Source organism: Trachurus japonicus, chromosome 7 (genome assembly GCF_045865225.1).
Source record: "Trachurus japonicus isolate A0001 chromosome 7, Traja_1.0".
NCBI lineage: Eukaryota > Metazoa > Chordata > Actinopteri > Carangiformes > Carangidae > Trachurus > Trachurus japonicus.
The window spans coordinates 28132230-28145261 of NC_140913.1; the positions used below are offsets into that span (position 1 = coordinate 28132230).

Sequence of the window (13032 nt, forward strand, 5' to 3'; positions counted from 1 at the left end):
ATTTTCTCTGCTGCACTGGAGTTGTTGTAGCAACTAGTGGCCCAGGAGTGAATGAAGCAGATGTGCGAGTCATCTATCACCTGACAGCTCCCACTCCCCCGACTGAGCAAGTCATCACCGTGACAGTCTGCCCGACCAGTCTCATCAATTACACTGGTACCCTACCATTAGAGCACAAACACGTTTCGCCTTGGACTCATTCAACTGCTTCCCAGTCTGCAAGATGGGCCCTCAATTAAGCCTGAATAACTTTCTCCTCTCAAAGAGCAGATCTCTTTCTGTGGCTGAGTATTGCTCTCATTGTGCTTGTAGGAAAAGGCCTTCGAGAGCTGATTTATCTCCATGGTGACCGTATGACAACTGAGAGCGTTTATCTGTATTTTATGACACTTTGCAAGTGGCTGATGATGCAAACCACAACATATCTACTATTAATGAAGATTTACATTCATGTTCATCTGAAAGTAATGGCTCTATCAGTTAATTGATTCCTATTTAATGAGCCATTAGGTTAATTTATGGCATAATGTTCAACAATGTTTATGGCAAGATAACAGCAGCAGCTTCTTTCAGATTTTTTGGATTTTGACTCTTTGTCATGAGTTAAGTTTGACTTGCTGGCTTTACAGTACATTACAAAAGCATGTTTTATTCTAAATAAGAATATTCTAACATTACACCATTCCCATTTGTTCTTTTGTCATGATGAGAGTGAGACTTTATGTATGAGGAAGCAATAAAGGAAATCATGCTTTGCTAGTGTTATTCTGTTCCTGTATTCCATCAGTAGTAGTCATGAAATGCAGTAAACACAGACGTTTGAACACAAGACACATATAAACAGTTTCTATCACTTACAATATACAACTATGGCAGTGACAGCAGGGGCCAACTTACATTTATCAGATTTTTTTTTCATAAGGGTCTCAAAACAGGTGTCAGGGTCAGAACTTGACATTGAATATGCAAAACATATAAATAAGACATTCATATAAAAATAGGCTTTTACAAAATATACTCTATTAACCAATATTTACCAAAAGTGGAAAATGTGCCCATGTTTTTGATCAGTGAATAAGTCAAGTTAAGCTTAATGAGCTTGAAGTGAGCAATGCCATTGAAGACAGTCAGTAGAGCGTACAGCCTTCTACCTCAACAAGTGGGATTCTCTAGTCTAGCAGCAAACAGAGGGAAGACAAACTCATGAGAAGGTCAGAAGGTCAGTGTGAGTAGCCTACAGCAGTTTTCATCTGGAACAACATTATTCTACACAACAACTTGTTATTCCAGGCAGGTTCAAATCCAGTGTGTTAACCATGGACAAGTTTCGGTTGCTTTAATAAACTAAAACCTCCCAACATTTAGTTACTTTTGATCCAAAATGGATTAAAAATCAGTAGTTTTTTTTAATAGAATAAATTAATATTAATTATTTTCATTCTCTAAATACAGTATGTTAAATATTCCAAATGGTTGTGCCATTTCGTCTGTGCACAAAGAGTGAGAACTACAGCAGTGTGCTCTGCCCAGCAATCACATCCACCATAATCCGTCCGTTTTTCGCAAAGTCCAAACAGTCAAGATGTCAGTACTCGTCCATATGTGTAGCTTAAAGTCTTGACATTTTGCGTTGGTGGTACACACACACACACACACCGTGGTTACCAAGTCCCATTTGCCACGGTACAGTTTTTCCCCCTCAACACAACACAACAATCCAAGAAGAAGAGCGAAGAGCTTTGTGTGCAAAAGAATCATGACGCCCCATCTTCAGCTTACTGTACACACAGTACAGCAGTTCCTCATTACGTATGAAAAGACTGCGACGACAGCCCTCCTGTTTAGTTTAACAGTTCCAGTTTGTCCGTGACGATACAAACATATGAACACGCATGCTCCCACACGTCATCATCACACACGCTCACACGCACACACACGCCGTCCAATAAATATTCTCATTTGCATGTGTACACCTCTGTCCTCTCGCTGCAGGTGTTGCACTTGACGTAGCAGCACCACAGGAACTTGCAGTTGCACTGCCACACGCGGGAGTACTGGTGTGTGTTGTATCCGCGGCCGCAGCACATCAAGTCACAGCCGCTGATGTGCTGCATCATAGTCTTGTTACACACTCTGCCCTGTGTCCCCAAGCTCCCAGTCACAGGGTCCGCCTCGCAGTAGTTCGGCGACTTGTCTATGTACACCAGGTCTGTATCCATGGGCTTGCGGTAAGAGTAATTCTTCTTGATCTTGAGGAATTTAGGGCGCTTGTTGCGGCTGGCTTTCACCGGCTCTACGTGCACCGCGTGGGCATACTTCTCCTTGAGAATGTAGCCGAGCTCGCGGAACTTGGGAAGTGTAGTCCAGCAGGTTTTGGTGGTGCAGGAGCCCGAGACGCCATGACACTTGCATTCCAGTCGCATGTTCTTCTCCAGGACCTAGACACACAAAAACAAGTTAGTAACGTAGTCACAACCAGCGACTGTAACAACACAGTGGTGATGAGTGATTGTTACGCTCTCATGAATGAGAGTCATACTCCATCGTTAAAACCAATTGTCACGTATGTAATGGTTTTATCACTTACGAGAAATATAATGTCATGTTATATTTTTCACGACCATCGAGTGACAGTGTTTATATACACTAAAACCTGGGGTACTTCACTCCACGTTTCAACTTTTGAACTTCAGGACAAGTGACAAATGTGCAACTTAATAACAATGTGATTGACAAATACACTACAGTTGGGGATTAGATACAGCCCCAACATATAGCAGTGATACCATATACACTACACAGAAGCCAAAATAATGTATCAGATTTCAGGCTGTGTGTGTAGTTACCACACACAACACACAAATGTCAAGAGTGACTGTACAAGGCGTCGAGTGACTGGATTACTGCTAAACCCTGAACTGATGACAATGAGAAGTGCCATTGACTGAAACTGGAATTTTCGTTAGCTGCAAGGTCAATTGCAATTTGCCTTTGCTCGAAAATGCTCGGTGTTTGGTATGCGATATGGTGTCCTACAGCCAGTGACAAGATATTTATGCTTCTGTGTTCTTGGCAAGCAAACTGTAACAATAAAACCCCAAATACAGACATGAGAACAAGAAGCACAAAAAAACAACTTTCCCCCCCAGAGCAAACCACTTCATAAAACCCTTGGCTTCAACTCCCTAATCCATCAGTTGTTCTGTGACCAACACTTGTGACAGCCTTTGTCCTGACGTCTACGACCAGGGAGCTGTGAACGGCGCTCCTGCTCAGTGTCACTGCTTTTGATTAGCATAAATAAAGGAGGAGGGGGAGGTAACTATCAAAACAGAGAGTCTATTTATTAGCAGAAAGAATGGGAGAGAAGCAAAACTGCTCGAGGTTTGAGTCGACAAGTATAGCCTTTTTTTCCCCTGGGAGGCAGTTCAGCCGTCCAGATAAGCCAATTTGAATTCATGGTCCTGAGATGGACGTAGAAAATGATCATTCTCAGCACAATTGCGTGTGAGGAGGCTTTTCAGCCCCCGTGTTGGACGTGTTGGTTTTGTGAATGAGCCTATTTTGGCACTGGGAGATAGAGAGAGGGGATATGAGTTAACTTGAGCAAAGCTGCTTCTTTTATTCTTGACTAACTCCAACCTCACATCAGCTGTTGGCCACATTACTCCACTCAATCTCTAACCTCTAGACTCACTGGAGTCTCTTTGCCACTCCGCAGCGCTCTGCAGCCATGCATGCAGAGAGAAGCAATCAAAGGAGATCGACACACCTTGAAAATAACCTTTCCTGCTAAGTTTGTCTCATTTGCATTTTATTGTATTTTTGTTTACTCTCTTTCTGGACTTTCTTTGTGTTGCCACTTTGAAACTTTTCCCCGACACTCAGGCTTGTTGTTGTAGATGGAAACGCAGACTACCCTTATATTAGTAAGCGTGGCAGGTTGAATGGTATATGAAATTGATTATGACTTGAGCAAGATGATGTCATTTATCAAACTGCTGTCAGGTGGAGTAAATGTACCTACAGTACACTCTTCAAAACAACAACAGAAACACACACTACTCAGTGATGATTAAGCACAGAAACCAAAAAGCAAACACCCGTGTTGTGCACGTACAAGCACGCTGCACCTGATGTGGGTTTATGATATTAGAGAAATTGTGGGCGGGGATTCTTACTAAGGTAACTGTATACTGTCCCAATGGTGCAAAGCATGGGGGGGACTGGGCTAATGCCTTTTTGTACAGTGTCAATCTGTTTTCAGAGCAGAGATCTGGGTTGTAATCAAACCCTGCCACTTAGACAGCTCTTCCCCTAAAAGCAGCCTTTTATTCCCCTGCTTGTTTCATCTTGGCCCCATTGCCCAGATCCTTGGCAAGGTTCACCCACACAACAGCGTGGCAGAGACTGTTGACAAGAACTTAGACCGGCATCAGACCCAGTTCCAGTTGAACATCACATTTAGTCTCTGTGCCTTGAAAGAATATTGGCATGTTGAATATAAAAAAAAAGATGTAATCCAGGTGCCGATCACTTACCTTGCGTCCCACCTCATTATTATGGAGGTTCATGAGTGTTCTTGCGTTCTGTTTGACCTCCCGCGCATCGATAAATACTTTTGAGAAGCCCAGGCCGTAGCTGATGTCTGCCGAGCAGCCTCCCCATTTCCAGCCTTGGTCTTTGCTGTAGAAACCCTGCTTCTCCTTGTCACAGCTACAGTCACTCAGGTTGCCCTGTGTGCAGGCGGCGGTAATGGCATGGGCCACCCCTGCTGCAATAATGGCGTAGGTGAACGCAGCTTCTTTGCTACCTAGAGGAGCAAGGGGAAAAGAAAGGGTGATGAATAAGATATAGCATGTATAGATTTAGATGTAGTAAGGTAGAAAATGTCAAGGTGTTTCACCTCCAGTTAAAGGGAAATACAGTAAGAGGTAAGAGGATTTTAAAAAACGAAAAAGGGATTAATTATTAACAATATGTGTGCTTACATCACAGTCTTACTGACATATCACTCAAGGGCTGCAGTGTTTTGAAACCCGACCTGGAGACTGTCCTGTCCGTGAACCAAAATGGCTGCTGGCGGTATAGTCAACAAAGCAGCATGAATAAGAGGGTTGTCGGCAAGGAAGGGCTATTGATCCGCTCAGAAACTGTCACATTCTGTGTAAACTCATAAGGGACTGACATCAGGATCTTCATGCTGCCGTTATCTCACCCAAGTCCAGCTCACAAATCATTTACACACACACGGAAATATCGACAAATCACTAAAGGTTAATCGGACAGGACTTATAGAAATATCCTGAAGCAAAGTTCTCCAGTCAGAAATTAAGCCAAGAAAAAACACTATCAAGAAAAAACTCCAATATATCTCATTCAAACTGACATGTAATGCAAACAAAAGCAAACAGCCTACAGAGAGTGCGTGTGCATATTCATAAGAATGACCATCAAGTTTTCAATTTCAGATCTGTGATTCATTGTAAAGCAAACAGGAAACTGTTGACTACGGCATCCATCATGTGTAAATAAACTCCTCTTGTCTCTGTTTGTCCAAAACAAACATTATACCTTCTTTGTGCTTCCTCCTGCCACCCGCTCTGCTATGTCAAGCTGCCATGTTTTTGATAAACATCTTCAATGTGTGCACTTGCCATTGAAAAAAAGGGGGGAAAAAAACTCATATTGAGGCATCAATTATGTGGACGTTTTTATAGACTCGATGGGCTCGGAGCCAAAAAAGAAGGTGTGTCAGTTCTGACTGTACCGTTGTTAATTTTTCCCCTGCAGTTCTGAGTGCACGGGTTCACCACAAGAGATGGTATGAATTCTTCATACCCTTGTAATGAAAGGTGGAAGATATTAAAAGGAGAGTGGACAAAAGCCGGTGTAAGTTGAACTGGGAGTGCCAGTTCACTGTTCTTCTGCCACATTTTGTCTCTCTTTCATCTCTACAGTGTCTCAATGTGCTGCCTTTTTATGTGGAACCTCCTCTCTGCAATTTAGTGCAACTACAAAGTTCAAGTGCAAACTTAGTCGAAGCCTTAAAACACCAAACGGCTCAACGCTGATGCACCTTGCATTACCCCTCCTCTTTGAGCTTTATGTCAGTTCACTGGTCATACCTCCCTTTACTTTAAGAACAATTGTGAGCTCCACAGCTCCACTTAGAAAGGGCATCAACAATGGCATTCATTTACAACCACTCGCCTTCTACGCTAATCTGATCAGTGAAACCAATCTATTTGGTATGGCTGTCCAAACCATAGACTTAAACTCTTCTCTTGGAAACACAGAGCAAATCTCTTGATGGGCAAAAACTTCTCATTCATAAAGGAACAGACTGTCAAACACCACTGTTTTCAGTTCAACAGTATGAAGAGATAATCCTCTCTTTCCAATAGCAGCACGCAACATGGCCTCAAACAGCTGGTCCAAGCTATTGACCATTGTGCTAAAGGGTACTTTGGGGTTGTTTTTGTTTTTATATATATATATATATGTGTGTGTGTGTGTGTGTGTGTGTGTGTGTGTGTGTGTGTGTGTGTGTGTGTGTGTGTGTGTGTGTTTCAATAGCTCTGGTTGAAGTAAAGTATTTTAAAGCTCTTGTAAGGTTTGTATAAAGTTGTTTTACAAAGTCACCTCTGGTTATCTAATAAAAGATATCATTAGATTTTTTTTTTTTACTTGACTAAACCTTATTCAAACCAAGTCTTATTGGCTTCTTCAATATTTGACAGTTGTTAATTCAATTTACCAGTTCATCAGAAAAGCAAAGAAACCAGCCACAAATCTATGATTTCAATATTACAATGTTCTTCGTCTCAACAGGAATTAATTTGAAATAAATTGTTTCTCTAATTTAGTACTTTCATGTTCTTGCTCTCTTCTTGGCTTTTCCCCACTGTAACTTATACCCGTGGTAAGATCTACAGTCCTTACAGTGGGAGCCACAGCACCCATCACTAGACGGGATAAAGACCAGTGAAAATGTGTCTCCAGAGGCTCTGTCAGGCTGAAAAGAAAGGCTGCCAACATTCACAAGAGCTTTGTTACAGTGCTGGCTTCAGAAACCTTTTATACATGCTCAGAAAGCCCTGCTCATTGAAAGGTCTGGGGCAAAACTAAGCCTGATGTAAACGACACTGGTTCCTTATGGGATGCTCCCTATCCTATAGATGCAGCAATTTAAAGCAGATAATCATTTATCTGCAGAGGAGGTTTATCTGGTGCAGATTTTTGATCAAATGCACCAGTGATGTAAGTCACATCTTTACAAACAAATGTGTTTTTTATTTCTTCCATAAGACATCATGACATTTTTTTTATATTTACTGTAGCGTTAGATATATTTACATTTTGCGTTTTGTGTTATACTGTAGTGATATTGAAAACTTCTGAGGGGAAATCGCACAAGCAGCCGAGAAATTTTACGCACGATGCGCACAAATACGCGTAAATACGCATCGAAGTACGAGGTGATTGAGACAGTGTGTTTTAAAAAAAAGAGTTTCAACTTGTAAACAAACGTTAACAGACAGCAACATACCCACTTTCAACTCTTTTCCGAAGACTGTCCTCTCTCCAAGCGCAGAGCAGTTCCAGCGCCCGTTTTTGAACTGAAACTGACACTCGTTGATGCCCATTTGGGCTCCCTCTCCGATGACGATAATGGCATCGGGGCGACTCTGACAGATAATCCGTTGTCTGGGGGCCAAACCGGGGATCTTGTTACAGATTATGCTCGCACCTAGGGCCACCACCGACGAGAAGCCACTGTGAATGGAAGATGGATATGATTTAGAAGAGCCAACTATTTGATACTCAAGCCTGAACTTTTTGGATTATTCACTGCGACCTAAAAATCCAGTGTTTACCTGAACAAAATTATAGAGACTATTTTATCAATAAAATGTACACACGAAAATATCTTTATTAAACATCTTAGATGTCTAACCTGCACCATGATACATATTTCTGTGTTACAGGCTGCATTAATTAAGGTTGTAGATACTTTTAATGTTTATGCCAGTGTGATTTTTACCAACACATTGCAGATAGGCTATGATAAAGGAAATGCCGTCAAGTGATAAGCGCGCAGTTGCCACAAGTCTGAGATAAGTTGACGCTCTTCTCTAAACGTTTTATCTGTCATTAATGAAATCAACAACCTGCTTTAGCGCAAACGTGGTGTACTCGTACTACAATCCGACCGACAGCAGATGAAGCTTTTTTTGTTCCTTTGTGTTGGGAGAGTAACAAACTAATAAGAGGCCAAATATACGCAGCTTACCCAATTTTCAAATAAACAATTCCCAGACAAAGTAAAACTCTTAAAATCCAGCGTCGTGTTCTCCGACTCATTGCGGCCCCGCTCTCAGTTTCATGCAACGATCTGTGGAGCTGATGAGTAACTTATGAGCGACGCTTATTCTCCGATCGATCACAGCCCAGGTAACTCCAGCAGCGGAACTCCAATGAAATGACGAAAAGCATCAAAAACTAGTAGGACAGATCAGGAAACTCTGACAAAGTTGCCGGCTATAGGGTATCATCCAAACTCCCTTGACTTGGCCCCCTTTCACTGGGCCCTCTTGTCATTGCGAGGGTGTCACAGGTAGGTAACCCGTGGGGTGAGCAAGTGCGATTATCTCTTTCTCACAGTTCCTCTGCAACCCGCAGGTCTTGGCTATATATCTGGCTCATCTATCTGGGGCGTGTTCACAGAGACATGGGGCCCTGCTGAAGAATCCCGCCAGGGCTGAATCTCAACACACACTCACACAGAGTGTCTCTCTCAGATACACACGCACACACACACACTCCTGTGCAGTGAATTCACCTTGACTGATTGGGATGGCTGGCTATTTATTGGGCTATTAAGTGGGTCAGGCCTAAGATTAATGTCACCATCCGTTTGTATTTTAGGGAAACTTCACAAAGTTAATTTCACTGGAATGATTTTTTTCCCCGCTTCTGACACACAAAAAAAATCTGAATAAGTCCCTAATGTTAAACCAAAACAATAAATTTTTATTAGATTGGTTATTTCCTCAAAAAAGTAGTAAAACTGAAGAATAGACTCTCCACTCTGCCTGTTTTCATGATAAATCACAAAGATGAAATGTAATATGAAGCCGAGATTTATGGACTTCTAGTTGCTTTTCCGTCACAACATATTTAATCTATTCCTCACTGTGTAATGAGTATGAATGGATCTGATGCGCGTTATCAGCAGTGCGCCTTCGTCCTGATCGCTGTCTGGATCCCCTGCCTTTTATTATAGCGACATCTGGTGGACCAAATCGAGAATAGCAAGCAAACACGCTTAACAACAACACCCCGCGTTGTCCCTGTGTTCTTTCCGTAGCTTTGCCAAAACTTGTCACTTCCCATAGACCGCGGTGGCAGGAGGGGAAGTTATTTTGGTGAGTGGGTGCGAGATCACCAGTGTCAGTATGGACCCCCACCACCCGCAGTACCTGATCGGTGACTGTCTGATTCATATTTTTACATTCCTTAACGAGGAAGATTTAAGCATAGCCTCACATGTGTGCAAGGTAAGGAGTGTCCAACTCGCGGAAGTAGCCAAGACACAAGTCTGTCAGTGAGGAAATGTTTCACCAAAGTGTCTCACCTGTTGTCTCTGACCATAAATTCATATTTTCAGGATTGGCATGAAGCCGCAGACACTCCCTGGTTATGGAGGTGAGCTGTCCGTACTGTCATCTCTCTCTCCAGCGTCAGTATATCCATGAAATAGGCAGGGCGATGCGCTCAGGCTCGGGAATAATAAGCATAATATTTCTTCTGATGGGATAATAGAGCAATAACAATAACAATCAGTCCCAATGCTGTGTTTCACCTTCAGGAAGCTGTGTCTGCAGCGCTGGAGCTTCTGTAATCTCGCTGTGTTGGGGTCGAGTGAACAGGAGACTCTGTCGTGGAAGACATACTTCCTGCGCCGGTGCCACTTAGAGATGAAGATGACGTCAGGACGGTCAGGAGGTTACACCTGCCTAAGTCTCAGAGGACACAAAGGTACACACACACACACACACATTCGAGTATTTAAGTTCATTATTTCCCATTCAGTTGTTCTATATCATTTTCTGTGTTTCCTCCATCAGGCAGGGTGGTGGGGTTGGTGTACCTTCAGGGGAACTCAGCCCAGCTTCCTGACCTGTGCAACAGCAGTGCCACAGTGTGCAGTGCCTCTACTGATGGTACAGTTCGAGCATGGAACATCCAAAATGTCAGTGCAACTCATAAATATATCATTATGAAATGAATTTGATAAGTAGTAGTTGTTGTTGTTTTTTTAAATCTGATTTAAACTGGACTTTTGACTTTCACAGAAACTCTTATCTAAGATGCTGTAAAGTGAAAGTGTTTGAGAGTGGGCCTCATCATACCTTTTTATCTACGCTTAATAAGTAACATGAATGCAGGTTTCATTCTAGCCAAACCCTATTTAAACAAATTTCCTCCAGTACTAGTTCCCTGTTCCCCCTGTTTGGCTGAATGTTGCTGGTCACTGCAACAAATGCTCCTCCTCTAGGCATTAATCTGATGTGGCAGTTTTTTTTTTCCCTCAGGGTGAGCTTCTGTGGTGCAGTGCAGTGCAGAGTCCTTTGACGGAGATTGTAAGTGATGAGCAGCGCAACGTTGTGATCACAGCAGACTCCACGGGCCTCATTAAGGTGTGGCAGAGCCAGACTGGCCAGGAGGTGGCCTCGTTTTCAGCAGCATCTCCACACTGTAAATTAGTCCAGTACAACATCAACAACAATTGGTTTCTCACTGTGAGTAACATCAGAACTCCCTGTGCTGTGAATCTTAAAATAATATAAAAAGATTTTTCTTTAAAGGAAAGCAAGTCATGTTTGTCATTGTATCTTTTTCCAGATTGGAACCAGTCAGGGATCCCTGTGTACACTGGCTGATTTATCTTTGACTAAAAAGTCCAGCATAGTGGTGTGTGACACCTTTAAAGTCAACATACTCCTAGTTTCACCTGACAAAAAATGGATCGCAGCTGGAACCAAGGATAATGATGATTTAAGTCCAAAGGTATTTCTTGTTGTCTTTGACAGTCTGGCTTCATGTTTGCTTTTCCTGCCCAGGTCTGTTCGTGTGCATTTTCCTTTACCACATTGCCTCTGCCCACATGACACAGTGGGGAAAAAATAGGTGTTCCTCGATAAGAACAATGAAGTATTTTATACACGTTTTGTAGATTTTTCTTGTTTGGTTTGTTGCCAGGTGATTTACACTGAGAGTTTGACCTCTCCGTCTGAGGACGAAGAGCCTCTGCGCCAGTCTGTACCGGTCTCCGGGTGCCAGGCTGCTGTCTTCATACCCACCCAGCCTGCCAGACTGGCCATCATCCACCACAAGGAGAGCTCAAACAACAAAGCCCTCTCTGTCTTTGATGTCAGCATTAAAAAGACTAAGTACAAGTCAGAGATCCAGGGTGAGGACAGAGATACGTGTAGATTGAATAGTAATATGCTTTAGGTCTGACACTGAATCTCATAATAGCCACTAGATAATAACAGTTAGCTGCTGAATCATCCTATAAAAACCCACTTAAACCACAGACACCGTGGAGAACAGCTGCTCTTACCGAAATTGCTGAGTGTGATCTGTTTTCCATTGTGTTTTGCTGTGTTCTTTTGGATGACTGACATGCCGACACTTAAAGTTATTTCCAATACACAGCTCTGACTGTTTTCTATCAAAGGCTGCTTCCAGGAAATGTAAAAAAAAAAATGTAATAGATGTAAGCTAAGATGATTGAGTGAAAGTAGGTACCCATTGTCTGTACATGACAATGTACCAGTAGGCTACTGAATAAATCTTGCAATACAGTTTGGGGGATTATAAGATTAACACTTCTTTAAAAGTTTGATTTATGTTGGTGTAATCTTGAATTTCCTCTCACATTAGTCCAGCAGGTGGAGTCCTTTGCCTTGACACTGAACCGCTGGTCCCCAAACATCCTTCTAGAGGCAAAGGACAGCAACTGCTTAGTGGTGGCAGCTAACCAGGAGCTTTGGGTCTACTCTCTGAAAGGAACCCAACTGGCTTTCTTTAATGACCACACCCTGCCCATCTCCTCTATGTGTTTGGTAAGTTGTTTTTTCATGTGGATTTCAAAGATATCTCTGTTGAAATTCTTTGTTTTTTAGGGTATAATATTGTATAATTGTGTCTTCACATTGACAGGATAGCTTTCGTGTGGTGACAGCATCTCAGGACCTCTCTTTAAGAGTACTGACATGGAAGAATGACACAGACAGTGGTTTGTCTCTGGAGAGCAGATACCACTTACTGGGAGGCTCCCACACAATGTCCAGGTACTGTATGATGCTGTGACATATTAGTATTTGTTTGCTGCATTAACAGCAGCCAAGAAAGTGTATACATATACATGTACAGTAATAGTATGCCAATACTTTTTTCTCTCAATTTGACATGACACAAATATCACCTGATATTTGCACCTTCTCATCTTCCCTTCATTTACTAACGCTGTGATTTCATGTTTTGTGTCCTGTGTTTTAGAGGGTTCACTCATGTGGCCTGCGACTACACCAGCATTGTGGGCTCAGTAGAAGGGAAAGATGGCAAAGACGTCTTAAAAGCTTTTGTTTTCACCTCATGAGCTTCGCTACCACAGAAAAAAAAGTCTGTACACAGTTTACAAAACCCATTTGAAGGAGAAGTATTTGCTTTTATTATGAACTGTTTGTCATGTATATTCTTTGTGTATACTGTCTTCTGATGTTTACAAAAGAGAGAATGTCCAATACAGATAAGAAGCACTATATTACTGGAAAGGCAGTGATACATGCTTATTGAGAAAATGTTCTATGACTATGCTTTGGGGCAGAGGTAGTGTTGAATGTAACCATACTTAAGGCATAATATATTGTAAAAAACAAAAATGACTATGGTGATCTGTTCTTGATGTATGTTGTCTCCACTCACTACTCAGGTAAGATAACACTGAGGCAAGTTAGT

At 42.2% G+C, this 13032-nt stretch overlaps 2 protein-coding genes across 2 annotated transcripts; one reads left to right on the plus strand and one right to left on the minus strand.

Moving 5' to 3' along the window:
* Nucleotides 1-752: 752 nt before the first annotated feature.
* Nucleotides 753-8685, minus strand: LOC146984970 (protein Wnt-7a-like). Its single transcript, XM_085782661.1, has 4 exons — nt 8297-8685; nt 7553-7779; nt 4542-4813; nt 753-2438 (listed from the first exon to the last, which is right to left on the minus strand). The coding sequence occupies exons 1-4, from the start codon at nt 8365-8367 to the stop codon at nt 1956-1958; spliced, it is 1053 nt and encodes a 350-aa protein (XP_085638787.1). The 5' UTR covers nt 8368-8685; the 3' UTR covers nt 753-1955.
* Nucleotides 8686-9358: 673 nt separating this feature from the next.
* Nucleotides 9359-12956, plus strand: fbxw12 (F-box and WD repeat domain containing 12). Its single transcript, XM_085782660.1, has 10 exons — nt 9359-9563; nt 9674-9711; nt 9875-10044; nt 10134-10258; nt 10602-10808; nt 10912-11076; nt 11269-11479; nt 11956-12137; nt 12235-12365; nt 12574-12956. Exons 1-10 carry the CDS (start codon nt 9462-9464, stop codon nt 12671-12673), a joined length of 1431 nt encoding a protein of 476 aa, XP_085638786.1. The 5' UTR covers nt 9359-9461; the 3' UTR covers nt 12674-12956.
* The last annotated feature ends 76 nt before the right edge of the window (nt 12957-13032 follow it).

What these genes read in the sequence shown, in the direction of transcription:
- LOC146984970 (XM_085782661.1), bottom strand. Translation starts at nt 8,367, where the DNA reads ATGAGTCGGAGAACACGACGCTGGATTTTAAGAGTTTTACTTTGTCTG. An exon ending in CGGAAAAGAGTTGAAAGTGG is followed by an intron (nt 4,814 to 7,552) that starts GTATGTTGCTGT and finishes TTGCTCCTCTAG; the next exon opens with GTAGCAAAGAAGCTGCGTTC. An exon ending in ATAATGAGGTGGGACGCAAG is followed by an intron (nt 2,439 to 4,541) that starts GTAAGTGATCGG and finishes TTGTGTGTCTAG; the next exon opens with GTCCTGGAGAAGAACATGCG.
- fbxw12 (XM_085782660.1), top strand. Translation starts at nt 9,462, where the DNA reads ATGGACCCCCACCACCCGCAGTACCTGATCGGTGACTGTCTGATTCAT. An exon ending in GACACTCCCTGGTTATGGAG is followed by an intron (nt 9,712 to 9,874) that starts GTGAGCTGTCCG and finishes TTTCACCTTCAG; the next exon opens with GAAGCTGTGTCTGCAGCGCT. An exon ending in GAGCATGGAACATCCAAAAT is followed by an intron (nt 10,259 to 10,601) that starts GTCAGTGCAACT and finishes TTTTTCCCTCAG; the next exon opens with GGTGAGCTTCTGTGGTGCAG.